The sequence below is a fragment of the Sus scrofa genome, chromosome 1, assembly GCF_054392235.1.
Source record: "Sus scrofa isolate SSC_HxYL_T2T_F1_AM1 chromosome 1, Sscrofa_HxYL_maternal_Yorkshire_Landrace_v2.0, whole genome shotgun sequence".
NCBI classification, from domain to species: domain Eukaryota; kingdom Metazoa; phylum Chordata; class Mammalia; order Artiodactyla; family Suidae; genus Sus; species Sus scrofa.
The window spans coordinates 228,197,993-228,213,023 of NC_139383.1; the positions used below are offsets into that span (position 1 = coordinate 228,197,993).

Sequence of the window (15,031 nt, forward strand, 5' to 3'; positions counted from 1 at the left end):
GACCAGGTGGAGAAGAGTTTTGGGAGAAGTGAGAAAATTGGAGTCTAATGAAGGATGTTTGTATGGAGCACATATCCTCCAGGGATGTCTTCTGAAGTGTCTAAAATATTAGGCTTGGTATTTTAGACTTTGTGCTATAGACAGTAAGAAGCCATTAAAGTTTAGGGATGGAACAGCAGACCACTAATCTGATGATCTCGTTCAGGGTTTGGGAGTGGGTAGCACCTGGCTGAAGAGAGACTATAACAAAGCCACTGAAGACATCTAGAAAATAGGGTAATGAGAAAGGAGCTCATTAAATGCCGGGGGTGGGGAGAAGTCACCCACACCTTGTTTTAATGGTGCTTTAATGATGTGTGTAAAAGGAGAGGGAGCCTAGCTCCCTTATGTAAGAAACAGCAAAGTCATCTGGCCTGGGCTAAGTTGGAAAGTGAAGGAGAACTATTTAATCATGAGGAATGAAGTATTGATTGAGAGAATAATTAATCTGCAGATATGAGGACACAGTGTCTTTCATTTTGTAGATTCACATTCTTCCTGACATGAGGTGAGCTGAACCCAGGACAAAGAGATGAAAATAGAAGACCAAGTAAAACTTTTTGAGGAGAAAATATTTTTTATGGTGTCTTTTTGATGGTGGGGAGAGAATGGGGAAGACTCAATTCCTGGGGGTGGGGTGCAGCAAGTTGGGGTGCAGATGCTTAGAGGCAGTGGGGGTTGCTCTTGGAGTTAGTTGGTTTTTCCCTCTGAATCTTACTCCTCTGTGAAGTTCTCACTGTTGTAAATAGAATTTAGAGGATTATCAAAATACATATTTTATTCAAGAATTAAAGGGAAGAGAAAATGCAGGGATACATTATGTCCAGTTATTCATGTCTGAGTAGAGGCTGAGTTTGGACCACTCACTTTACAGAGGCAGCACTGTCATTCAGGGGCTCCTACCTGAAATCTTGCCAAAGCAGAGGGATTAGAAAGAGTGAATGGGAGTTTCCATTGTGGCTCAGCAGGTTAAGAACCCAACATAGTGTCCATGAAGATGCGGGTTTGATCCCTGGCCTCACTCAGTGGGTTAAGGATCTGGTTTTGCCGTGAGCTGTGGCATAGGTCAGCAGCTGCAGTTCCAATTCGAGCCCTAGCCTGGGAACTTCCCTTTGCTATGGGTCCAGCCCTAAAAAGGAAGGGAGGGAAGGAAGAAGAAAGGAGGGAAGGAAGGAAAAGTGAATGAATCTCTGTAGACCAACCTATAGCCTCAAACGTCTAGGGGGTCACAGAGGGAAGAAATTGCCATGTTCCCAAGTTGCAGCAGAAATAATGGGGATTTTGAAGACTCAATACCCAAATGAAGAAAGAGAGACTACAGAAGAAATGTATGAGGTTGATTTTGGCCAAGTTCAGGTTAAAAGGATGCTGGAAAGGCCGAAGGGAAAATGTCCAATAAAAGTTAGAAATGTGGATCTGAAGTTTGGCTCTTGTGAATAGTGCTGCACTGAACATGGGAATACAGACACCTCTTCGAGATAGTGATTTTGCTTCCTTTAGCTATATGCCCAGGAGCAGGATTGCTGGATCACGTGGTAGTTCTATTTTTTAATTTTCTTGAGGATTTTCCATACTGTTTTCTGTAATTGCTGCACCAGTTTACATTCCCACCAGCAGTGCACAAGGGCTCTCATTTCTCCATATCCTTGCCAGCATTTATTATCTTTTATCTTTTTTTTTGGCCTAGCTCTCAGAATTTGGAAGTTCCTGGGCTAGGGATCAAACCCTCGCAACCCAGTGACCCAAGCTGCAATGACAAAGCTGTATCCTTAACCCACTGTGCCACAAAGGAACTCCATTTTTTATCTTTTTCTAAATTTTTTTTTAATCTTTTTAGGGGCACATTCTCAGCATATTCCCAGGCTAGGGGTCAAATTGGAGCTTTAGCCACGGGGCTAGGCCACAGCCACAGCAATGGGGGATCCCAGCCACGTCTGTGACCTGCACCAGAGCTCCTGGCAATGCCTGATCCTTAACCCACTGAGTGAAGCCAGGGGTCAAACCTGCATCCTCATGGATACTATTCAGATTTGTTTCTGCTGAGCCATGATGGGAACTCCCATTTTTAATCTTTTTGATAGTAAACTTAGTAACAGACTTTAGGTGATACCTCACTGTGGTTTTGATTTTCATTTCCCTGATGATTAGTGATATTAAGCACCTTTTCATGTACCTCTTGGCCATTTGAATATTTTCTTTGGAAAAAAAAGGTCTATATAGGTCTTATGCCCATTTTTATTTTTAGCTGGGTTATTTGGCATGGGTGTGGGGGTTGTTAATTGAGTTATATGAGTTCCCTGAATATTTTGAATGTTAACCTCTTACACATAGATGGTTTGCAAATATTTTCTTCCATTCCATATGTTGCCTTTCATTTTGTTGATGGTTTCTTTTGCTATAGAAACTTTTTAGTTTGATGTAATCCCTCTTGTTTATTTTTGCTTTTGTTCCTTTTGCTTTTGATATCAAATCCAAAAAAATTGATTGCCAAGACCAGTCTCAAGGAGCTTTTCCTCCATGTTTTCTTTTAGGAGTTTCCAGGCTTTAATCCATTTTAGTTGATTTTTGTGTATAGTGTAAAATAGGGGTTCATTTTCATTCTTTTGGATGTGGATATCCTGTTTTTCAGCACCATTTATTGAGAAGATTATTTTTTCCCCAGTATATATATTCTTGGCTCCTTTGTTGAAAATTAGTTTACCATATATGCTTGGGTTTATTTGGGGGCTCCCTGTTTTGTTCCATTCATCTCTGTGTCTGTTTTTATGCCAATACCATATTCTTTCCAATGCCATAGTTCATAATATAGTTTGAAATCAAGAAGTGTAATGCCCCTAGCTCTGTTAGTTTTTTTAAAGATTACTTTGCCTATTGGAGGTATTTTATGATTCCATACACATTTTAGGATTGTTACTTGTATTTTTATGAAAAATGCCATTGGAATTTTGATAGCAATTGCATTGAATCTGTAGATAGCTTTGAATTATATGGGCATTTTATAGTATTAATTATTCCAACTTATGACATGGGATATATTTCCTCTTGTTTATGTATTATTCAATTTCTTTAATCAGTGTTGTATAGTTTTCAATGTGTAGATCTTTCACCTTTTTGGTTAAATTTATTCCTAAGTATTTTATTCTTTTGATACTATCATAAATGGGATTCTTTTCTTTTATTGAAGTATAGTTGATTTACATTAGTTGTGTTAATTTCTGCTGTACAGCAAAGTGACCCAGTTATACATATATAAACATTCTTTTTTTATATTCTTTTCCATTATAGTATATCACAGGATATTGAATATAGTTTCCTATGCTATAGAATAGGACCTTGTTGTTTATCAACCTATATAAAAAAGTTTGCATTTGCTAACCCCAAACTCACACTCCATTCCTTCCCCAACTCCCCTCTCCTTTGGCAGCCACAAGTCTGTTCTCTGTTTCTGTTTTGTAGATAGGTTCATTTGTATCTTATTTTAGATTCCTTATATAAATGGTATCATATGGTTTTTGTCCTTTTTCTGACTTACTTCACTAGTATAAGAATCTCTAGTCTATCCATGTTGTTACAAATGGCGTTATTTTATTCCTTTTTATGGCTGAGTAATATTCCATCTTCTTTATCCATTCATCTGTCAGTGGACATTTAAGTTGTTTCCATGTCTTGGCTATTGTGATTAGTGCTGCTATGAATATAGTGGTGCATGTGTCTTTTTGAATTATAGTTTTGTCCAGATATATGCCAAGGAGTGGGATTGCTGGATCATATGGCAACTCTATTTTTAGTTTTTTGAGCAACCTCCATACTGTTTTCTGTAGTGACTATACCAAATTACATTTTCACCAACAGTGTAGGAGGATCCCCTTTTCTTTTCTTTTTTTTTTTTTTTTTTGTCTTTTGTCTTTTGCTGTTGTTGTTGTTGCTATTTCTTGGGCCGCTCCCGCGGCATATGGAGGTTCCCAGGCTAGGGGTTGAATCAGAGCTGTAGCCACTGGCCTATGCCAGAGCCACAGCAACGCGGGATCCGAGCCGCGTCTGCAACCTACACCACAGCTCACGGCAACGCTGGATCGTTAACCCACTGAGCAAGGGCAGGGACCGAACCCGCAACCTCATGGTTCCTAGTCGGATTCGTTAACCACTGCGCCACGACGGGAACTCCTGGATCCCCTTTTCTAATGGGATTGTTTTCTTAATTTCTCTACCCAATAGTTTTCTATTAGTGTATTGAAGCACAATTGACTTTTATATATTGATTTTGTATCCTGAAATTTCACTGAATTTATTCATTAGTTCTACCTTTTTTTTGGAGTCTTTAGCATTTTCTATATATAATATCATGTCATCTACAAACAGTTTTACTTACTCCTTTGTGATTTGGATGATTTTAATTTTTTTTGCTTGCCGAATTGCTCTATGACTTCCATTACTATGTTCAATGAAAGTGGTGAGGAGTTCCTATCATGGCTCAGTGGAAACAAATCTGACTAGTATCCATGAGGATGAAGGTTTGATCACTGCCCTTGCTCAGTGGGTTAAGGATCCGGCATTTCTGTGAGCTATGGTTCGGATCCGTCATTGCTGTGGCTGTGGCATAATAGGCCAGTGTCTACTGCTTTGATTTAACTCCTAGCCTGTGAACTTCCATATACTGTGGGTGCAGCCCTAAAAAGCCAAATAATAATAATAAATGAATAAATAAAATGGTGAGATTGGCCATCCTTGTCTTATTCCTGATCTTGGAAAATTTTGAGCTTTTCACTTGAGTATGATATTAGCTGTGGTCTTAGCATACATGGCCTTTATTATGTTGAAGTTCATTTTTTCTATTCCAAGTTTTTATCGTGAAATATATTGAATTTTGTCAGATGTTTTTTCTGCATCTATTACAGTAATCATATATTATTTATCTTTCATTTTGTTAATGTGGTGTATCACATTGATTGAATTGCCTATGTCAACCCATCCTTGCATCCTAGGAATAAATCCCTCTTTGTCATGGTTTATGATCCTTTTAATGTGCTCTTGACATTGGGTTGCTAATCATTTGTTAAGGATTTTTGTGTCTGTTCATCAGGGATATTGGCATGCAGTTTTATTTTCTTGTAATGTCCTTGTCTGGCTTTGTTTTCGGGTAATCATGGCCTTGTAAAATGAGTTTTTGAAAGCCTTCGCTCCATTTCTGTTTTTTGGAAGGGTTTGAGAAGGATTGGTATTAATTCTTCTTTAAATGTTTGGAAGAATTTACTGGAGAAGCCATCTGATCCTAAACATTTCTTTACTAGGAGGTTTTTGATTACCCCTCCCTTTTTTGGTTTCCATTTGCATGGGATTTTTAGGCATTTCGAAGTACCATATTTCAAAATGGTGTAAGTATACAGACTCGGGAAGCAGGTTTGAGTCAGCTGTGTGAACTTGGCAAAATTACTTAACCTCTCTAAGCCACAGTTTCCTCATCTGGAAAATGGAGGGTAGTAATATTCCCGACTGATAGGAGTGTTGAGAAGAATGAGATTAAGATTTTAAACAATTCACTACATGCCAGGCATGTTGATAACATTTGCTAAGTATTAACAAGGGTTATTATTTGTCTTAAAAATTTTAGGCCACTCCAGAGTTGAGTCAGAATTAATATTCTAAAACTCCTGGCCTTCTTTTGGCTTTCAGTGCTGACACTAGAGCCAAACTGCTGTGCCATCTCTCAGTTTTGTGTTCTTGGGCAAGTTAATCAACTTTTGTACAACTTCCTCATCTGTAGAAAGGGCATAATGATAATACCTATTTCATGATGTTGTTGAGATTTTAAATGAGGGTCTTTGTGAAGTGATAAGAATAGTGTTTGCAAGATAGTAACTGCTATACAAACATTTTCAAGTGAGTAAAAATGACAAATGCTTTGCAGTTGCTGTTTGTTCTTCTGGCATCATGATATCCCATCTTCTTCTGCATTCATCCTGGCAGAGAGAAAACTCCTCACTCAATGCCTGCAGCAGTTAGGTGTTAGGTCAATATCTTAAAAGAACCTAGACCTTTATTTGCCTTAGAGTGTCTCTGTGAAAGGTGATGAGGATGCCCAAGAATAGGGTGGGTACTGTCCTCCTAGATTGATAAAGGAGCAGCTTTTTCCTTGGTGCCAGCAAAGCAGACTCAGTATCCTATCAGCCTGACTCTGCCTTATTGTTTGTATTTCTCATTTTTTCATTCACTGCAGGTAACATGTTTTTCTAACTCAAATGGCCTCTCCTGACTGAGCCAAGAGCTTTGAGTTCCTGTGTGTTTAATGTGAAGTTGACACATTTTTGTATGCTTGAACCTTTTTGACTAAATTAGGAAATGGAGGATTACTTCATAAGCCCTGGGAATTAAAGCCAATTTAGCATGCTGGGAAGACAAAAGCAAGTGTTGGGCAGGATCAGCCAGTGTCCTCTGTTGCTAACCAGTATTGCTTTTATTCATAACATAACTCTGAGTTACAGTAGCATCTGCTCTGACACTTAGCAGATCCACCTGGTTTCATAAAGACCCAGGCATTTAATTATCCTTGGATTTATTTAGGGGAAACTCCCCCAACCCCAGTTTGCAAAACCTTTTTGCTGGCCTCTGATTACTATTTTTTTCTTTTTTCTTTTATTAAAATACAGTTGACTTACAGTGTTGTGCCAATTTCTGCTGTATAGCAAAGTGACTCATGCATATATATATGCGTGTATATATATATATATATATATACATAACATTCTTTTTTATATTCTTTTCCGTCATAGTTTATCTCAAGAGATTGGATATATTTCCTTGTGCTATACAGTAGGACCTTGTTGCTTATCCTTTCTAAATATAATAGTTTGGATCTATTAACCCCAAACCCCAGTCCATTCCACTTACTCTCCCTTCCCCCTTGGCAACCACAAGGCTGTTCTCTGTTTCTGTTTTGTAGATAGGTTCATTTGTGCCAAATTTTAGATTCCACATACAAGTGACATCATACGGTATTTGTATTTCTCTTTCTGACTTTGCTTATATACGAATCTCCAGGTCCATTCGTATTGCTGCAAATGGCATTATTTCCTTTTTTTTTTTTTTGTGGAGAATATTCCATTGTACCACATCTTCTTAATCCATTCATCCGTTGATGGACATTTGGGTTGTTTCCATGTCTTAGCTATTGTGAATAGTGCTGCTATGAACACAGGGGGGAATGTACCTTCTTCTTCTTCTTCTTTTTTTTTTTTTTTGCCTTTTCTAAGGCTGCTCTCACAGCATATGGAGGTTCCCAGGCTTGGGGTCAAATAGGAGCTGTAGCTGCCAGCCTACGCCACAGCCACAGCAACTCGGGATCCGAACTGTATCTGCAACTTACACCACAGCTCACAGCAATGCCGGATCCTTAACCCATTGAGCAAGGCCAGGGATTGAACCTGCACCACAACCTCATGGTTACTAGTCGGATTCGTTAACAACTGAGCCACGATGGGAACTCCATATCTTCTTGAATTATAGTTTTGTCCGGATATATTTCCAGGAGTAGGATTGCTAGATTATATATAGTAATTCTATTTTTAGTTTTTTGAGGAACTTCTGGACTGTTTTCCATAGTGGTTACACCAACAGTGCAGGAGGGTTCCCTTTTCTCCACACCCTGTCCAGCATTTGCTATTTGTAGACTTATCAGTGATGGCTATCCTGACTGGTATTAAGTGGTACCTCATGTAGTTCTGATTTGCATTTCTCTAATAATTCTCTGATTATTCTTGCCAAGCTAAAGTAATAACCTTGGAAACATAGCACAAGGACTCCTTAAAGGTACACTTAAATGCTTGGAGGAAGGTCTAAGTCATCTTTGATGCACATGCCTTTTAAAATAGAAATCTAAATATAAATTGAAAACTAAAATCTCAAATGTGCATGCCTTCAGCACTTTGTAAGGGCCTGTCTGTGAAATAAAGTGCCTGTCATGATGGAGTGGTACCTCTTCCCCTGTGACTGCCCTCTTGGGACTTAATTCATTTTAATCAGTCTTGTCTTCACCTTTGAAAACAAACCTATCTAGAGGGACCAGACAAGATAAAGCATACCCTGGCTAGTGCCAGACCTCCAAACTCCTCATTGCTTCCCCTGGCAGCCAACCTTTGATTCTGAAATACCCAGATGATGCAACCCTGCTTTGCCTTCCCTCAAATGCCCTAGATGAGGAAAGAGACTGTGACATCTTGTATCTTTGCTGATAGATTTCCCATCAGCATGAGTCATGGAGATTCCTCCTCAGGCGGCCACCAGACCTCCAGTCTGTCAGGAAAAGGCAGCTTCTTGGAGGGAAAATGGGGGTGGGTGGGTGACTGCTGTGGGGTTGGGGTTGGGATCCAAACACTGATGCTCAGGAGTTTGGTTGATTGTGCATTTTAGTTTCAGGTTTTCTTCTCCTTCAATCAATAAACAGTACTTTTGTGGGGCAACCTCCTCTCTAGGTAATACCTCAGTTCTGCTCTCAGGTGACAGCTTCTCCGCTCCAGGCTGGCGAGGCTTTCTAGAAACCAATGGAACTTCTCTAGATGAGGCCATTGCTTCCCTTTCTTCTCTCCTCCAACCAGAGTAACAAAAGTGATACTGATTTTAATTTGGCTTTGGGAGTTCATTAATAACTATCCTGAACTTTGCAATGTCTTAAAATTGGAAGATGAAATGGAGATTTGTAGATAAAACCACAAGTATCTCTATAGTTTTGGAGACAGCTTCCAAATCATACAAGTTACTGTTTTTTCCTAGTGAGAGAATAAATGGGACACTGACTATGTGATTAGAGCTTATTGCTTGCTTAGGAGTTTTGTGGCATTGTTTGGCCAAGGCCATTGAGAAATGTCCCCAGTCATCTCCATTCATGGTCAATAATTTCATACATTTAGGGGCAGTCACCTCATTCAATATATACACATCAACATATTATTCCCAAAATTAATTTAACAAAACCTACCTCTGGTTGTTTATATTATATGGCTTTTATTTTAAGTCTCAGATTGTAGGGGAGGAAGGCACATTTATTGGCAGAAGTGGTATTAAAAAGTCCCAGGGGGGCCCACCAGATGTGGCGCAGAGATTGATGGGCTGAGATGGCAGAAGTGAACTGCATGTCATATTCTAATTTTTGGACACGTGAAGGGGTGCTCAGTGAATGTGCACCTCCGCTTCTCAAAACCCTCACCCTGTCTTGGACCACAGAAGATTGCACACACTTTTTACTTAGCACTCCATGTGATACTTTATAGGAGAAAATATTGTCTTACACTATTGAAGGGAAAATGTCTCATTTTCAAAAAGGGGTTCCCCCTTTACAGAATGGGAGTGTTTAAGTCTCATTAAGTTGGATGTACTGTTTGCTCTAATAACCCATCTAAAAACAAATGGTGAGCACGATAATCCTTAAACGTCAGTGATGAGGGTCCTAAAACCATCCATAGCAGTTGCATCTCTATGGATCCCTCATATAAACTGGGGGAGGGGTTTTGCGTGTGTGGGGGAGGAGAAGAGGTACTAACATTTATTAAGCATATTAAGCAGGATCTCTGCTAAATGCATCACATATATTGTCTCATTTAATACTTAAAGCAGTCTTACAGGGGATGGTTTGATAGCCCCATCTCACGGAAGAGAAAACCAAGAGTCATAATGGGGGCCCCACTAATTCTTCCACACAAATCTAAGGAGTTGTGTTGCTGGGTTATTTTATCCCATGTTGCCCAAAGAGGAAACTTCTCAGAATGATTTGGGCCAGGTAGTGGTAAGCATTTTTATGAGATACTTTCCCCTCCCAGTGGGCCTGGGAGCTGTCATTCCTGTTTTCTATCACAGGCCAGTACATCCACCAGCATAATGCTGTCATGACTCAGATTCTGGCAGCACTGTGCCATCCGTTGAAAGAGTTCTCTGAGTAAGACCCACGTACTTTATAGTCATGTTTCAGAGGGCAGGACTGGTTTTTCAGGGAAAGCAAGTCACCATCATATTGAGATGAGACTCTCTCCTATTTTAGCAATTTCTTTTTAAAAAAACTTTTTATTGAAGTATAGTTGATTTACAATGTTAACTTCAGCTGTATAGCAACTATTGGAGTAATTTTGAACCAGCTTTTATCTTCCCTTTCATTAAAGTTAAATTATGCACATACTGTTCCTAAAGGAACTGTTACTTCAGCTTTATACTCCCCACTGATTAACATTGTAGAATCAGTTTACTGTTCCTCAAGCCCCACTTTTTCATTCTTGGTTATAAACACAGTTTTGAAAACAATAAACTATGTACAATATGAATCAACAAACCAGGTCTCTCCCTTCCCACACTCGACTGAGTGAGGTATGAGACCAGATGAAGGAAGAAAGATGTGGGGAACAAAGAATGACAGAAATGTTTATTGGGACTGAAATGGAACACAGTTCTCCTTTATGAGTTAACAGCACAGTGTTAAGAGGCTGGTTACAAACTCAGTTCAAAATAAGGATGACCTGCAGTTCACAAACAGCTCTGCCAACTCTAGTGCCTTAAACAGGAGCATCCTGCCAAGGGAGTAGAACCATTCAGCCCAAGATAAGTTACTGATTCAACTGTATTTATATTGAGATTTTCTTCCTATAAACAACATTTGTATTTGCATTTTAAAATTCACATTGAATCAAATAAAATTCACATTGAATTTAATGTTTACCTGACCACTTGGGATCATTCTGTTATAGATTTCAGGTGCAAGTGGTCAATACTGAGCATTTATTTACTATTCTGTGATCTTTGGCACAGTTTCTGGTTTTTTAAATATAAAAGCCAGGCTTAAATTGGCTATACTGCAGAAACAGGACTGTTTTGGATCTTGGTGTAAATACAAGAGTGTGTTAAGCATTATTTACAAGATGAGAGGCAAAGCACAGACTTCAATATGCTGTCTTCACAAATGACCAGGAGAATGACAGGCAACAGATTTTGATGAGCAGGGAGGTTACTAGACTACTAGTTAACAACAGCAGTCTACCCTGGAGGATACAACTTTCATACAATTCAAGAAGTTCCCTGAACCACTGATACCAATGTCTCATGTCATGGGACTTACCCTGCAAGAGTCCAGGGTAGAGATAGTGTCTTTCTGGCCAATGTGGCTTGTTCAACCCATCAAACCCATATTAAAATACAACTTAGCTGGCAGCTTGCCATTATGGTTTGGGCCTGATGGGTATAAAAGGGCAAAGTACTATCATTTTAAGTGGGTATTAAGGACCCTGGAAGAAGGAAGCCTTCCAGTTGGATTAAAAACACATCCAGCCTTATGTGAATGACACCTTTGTATATGATTTTCTATAGAAGCTGAATGGATTCTCTCCCAGCAGTAGAATCTGGAAGTTGTATATGAGTGGCTGTGCCACTTCAGAGTATCACCAGACTTCATCTCTGCTTTGGGGCTGATACACAGATGTGAAACAATCAAACATGACTCTTCATTCTAGTGCTCAGGAGAGCAGAGTCCTGATAAACCCCAAAGCAGATGTGGACTGAAATTGTAGTTATTATTCAAGTACAAGGAGAGTTCTTTATTTCACATTGACAGTTCAATTCCGATCTCTGTCTGGAAAATTATATGAAAATAATAAATATATACATATTTATATATATATATCTAGCTCTATATTGAACACTGGCTTAATAGTTACCAGCATCCCAATACAGTACATTGAAAAAAAGAACCCTCATCTCTTCTCCCCAAACTTCACACCCATCTTAAAACTGTTATTGCAGAACTGCGCTGGTCTATTTTCTTTCAAAGTAGTTTCTTTGAAATTGGCTGGAGATGAGGGGTGTTGTTATAATCTATAAAAATGTGAGAGGTCAAAGGAAATCTATGTCAGTAGGAAGCCTGAGTAAAAATGTATAGTCAATGACAGAATATTTTTTAAAAAAAAACCCAAAGCACTGGTCTGTGCATGAGAGAGCAGTTTCATTTTCACATCTATGATCTAATTCCAGTAGTTACCACTTTAAATACTTCCAAACTCTGACTCTTACAGAATTTAAAAATTCCAGATAATACAGCTTTCCTTTTCATCAATTTCCTCTCATCTTATCCTACCCTCCATATGCCAAAACTCAAAGAAAAAGCTGTGACTCTAAATATAGAAAGTAATCCAGAGGTCTGTATATTAAATCAAATGTTTGGCTATTGGTGTTTTCCTTATTTAGTGTTTGAATTTGCTAAGAGATGACTCTCCTGGAGAGGTCCTTCACCATTCCCAGTCTTCCAAAGCCAGGGGCCCTAGAACTGGGAGGTCTGGGTGAATGAGATGGAGTCGGACTTGTCAACAGCAAAGCCTCCGTTGACATAGGACTTCTTGGTGTCTAAGTCTTCGTTATCAAGTGTCGTGGATTCCAAGGCAAAGGGGTTCACGATGTTGACTTCAGAGGAAACATCCATCCGCTCCAGTTCCTTCTTAGAGAGCTTCTCCACAATGCCGGTCCCGAACGCATCACCAAGGACATTCACCATGGTCCTGAAACGGTCCCTGGGGACGACAGAGGGTAAGTCAGACAGGAGGCTTGGATGTCACTGTCCTTGGATGTTGCAGAAGGAAATTCAGTTACGAATTAAGCAAGGCTCAAAGTGCTATCCTCGGAGCTGGCTGACCAGAAGCTCCTCACCTCACAGGCCCAGGGCAGGGGTGGTTTATGAGGGCACAGAATGAGCAAAGAGGCTGCCTTGGGTCTATGTTCCCCCTAAGTCACAGTGACTCCCCTGAATGGAGCACCAACTTCCCTAAATTCCCTCCTTTCCTTCCAAAGAAACATGAAGATCTTCACAGATATTCTGGGGAACAGGGGGAGGGTCAGGATTCATGTCTTTCCCCCCAACCTCTGTCTGGTAGGCATTTTCAGGCTCTCTGGGCTAAGGTGAGAGAACTTGGATGTTTTGTGCCAAGTGGGAGTGTGCACGCATGCGTGCATGCTTGTGTATCCAAGTGGCCCTGTACATTGTGTGTCCCCGGTGTGCTCCTTTCTTCCCCACCCAGGGTCACTCCATGAGCAAGCTGGGAGGGACACCACTGAGCACAGAGTCAGAAAACCCAGACAGACACTGTTCTGGACCTTCCTCTCACATTAGCTCACTCAGTTCTTACACCAGCCCTATAAACTAGACAGAATCTTGCCCATCTCACAGAAATGCACTGGGTCTCAGGTCAAATAGCCTGTAAGACACTGAATAGGGATTCAAACCCAAATTAGTCTTATCCTAGAGCCTCTGCTTGTGCCACTGTCCCGATGGTGCCAACCATCTTGGGAAGGTGGGCTGATGTTGACCAGGTAGTTCTGAACCTGTAGTGCTGACCCAGGGCTGGCACAGGCTAAGGTGGCCTATGGGGGCTGGAATGTCTGGGGCCTTGCCCAGCTTATTCACCTTATTATTTTATGTTTATCTCATCCCACACCCAGCTCCTAACCTTGAGCATTACCAGCTATAATGAGCTAATGGAGAGCACTGGCTTTTTAAAATCATTGTTCAAAGTTATAAGAAGTTAATTTTTAAGCGTGTTATCAGATGGCCTAGTCAGAGGGAAATTAAAGCAGCAACAGATGGCTCATTAGGCAATCTGAGGAGAGAATGATGACAGACTGCAGCGCGTTTATTCCAACTCACAGGAGCCAGTCGACAGCAATGATCAGGGTGACGTCCTCAGCGGGCAGGCCCACGGCACTTAGCACGATCACCATCGTCACCAGGCCGGCCTGCGGCACCCCGGCAGCTCCGATGCTGGCAGCTGTGGCGGTGATACTGTAGGCAAAACATACCAGCACAAAAGCAGTTAGAAGCCCAATTTGCCCTTCAAAGCCCCTGGTCCCAAATGGTTAATCCTATTGGCTGTTGCCACAGTGTCCCCAGGTTGGCCAGTCAGAGTCTATTATCTGCTGAGCACTGGCACTCCCTCAATGGAGAGCTGTGAGAGACTGAGCGGACTGCGATCTTTTTCCAGGGGAGATGACAACTAACCATTGTAATGTGAGAAAGTGGAGAGGGACCATGTGAGTGGTACACAAAAAATGAGCTAGAGAGACTTAAGAAGCAGGCAAGAGTTTTCGAGGTATTAATGGAGGGCTTTAGCCACCCATTCATCCATCCATCCATCCCAAACAAAGGCGAAGGACAGCCACCCATTCGTTCATCCATCCACCCCAAACAAAGGCGAAGGACAGCCACCCATTCGTCCATCCATCCATCCCAAACAAAGGCGAAGGACCTCTCCACCTGCTTTCCTTCTCCCTTTCTTCCATGTACTCACCCAGGCAATTATTTATTAAGCATCTAATATGAGCCAGGAATTTACATTGCCTTGAAGGATGGTAGAGGGATGGCAGTAGGAGAGGATGGGCAAAGATATTTCAGGTGAAGTCAAAGGAATAAGGCAATGGCCAAACATGTTTCATGCACTTTCTTTAAAAATTTTAATTTCAAAGAATGTATATATATGTATGTGTGACTGGGTCACTTTGCTGTACAGTAGAAAACTGACAAAACAATGTAAACCAACTACAATGGAAAAAATAAAAATCATTAAAAATTTTAATTTCATTTTTTAATTGACATATAGTTGATTTACAATGTTGGGTTAGCTGCAGATATACAGCAAAATGATTCATATATATATATATATATATATGTATGTGTGTGCATATATCCGTGTGTGTGTGTATCTATATATGGACACATATATACACATACACACATATATATATTTCTTTAGATTCTTTTCCTTACAGATTATTATAAAATACTGAGTATAGTTCAATGTACAGTAGGTCCTTATTGGTTATTTTATATATAGTAGTGTGTAAATGTTAATTCCAAACTTTTAATCTAATCTCTCCCTCCCCTTTTCCTCTTTGGTAACTGTAGGTTTGTTTTCTATGTCTATGGTTCTATTTCTATGTTGTATATAAGTTCATTTGCATCTTTTTTTTTAGTTTCCATATA

At 40.1% G+C, this 15,031-nt stretch overlaps 2 protein-coding genes across 5 annotated transcripts in view; one reads left to right on the top strand and one right to left on the bottom strand.

Moving 5' to 3' along the window:
- The window catches only part of SPATA6L (spermatogenesis associated 6 like), a 96,777-nt gene that overhangs the window by 68,676 nt on the left and 13,070 nt on the right, over window positions 1-15,031 (top strand). The window lies entirely within an intron of this gene.
- SLC1A1 (solute carrier family 1 member 1) overlaps window positions 10,070-15,031 on the bottom strand; it is a 75,329-nt gene continuing 70,367 nt past the window's right edge. Inside the window, 2 exon segments of one of the 2 annotated variants that reach the window (NM_001164649.2) lie at window positions 10,070-12,569; window positions 13,700-13,834. In NM_001164649.2, the coding sequence (NP_001158121.1) occupies window positions 12,323-12,569; window positions 13,700-13,834 (382 nt within the window). In that variant the 3' untranslated portion in view covers window positions 10,070-12,322. 2 annotated transcript variants of the gene reach the window in all.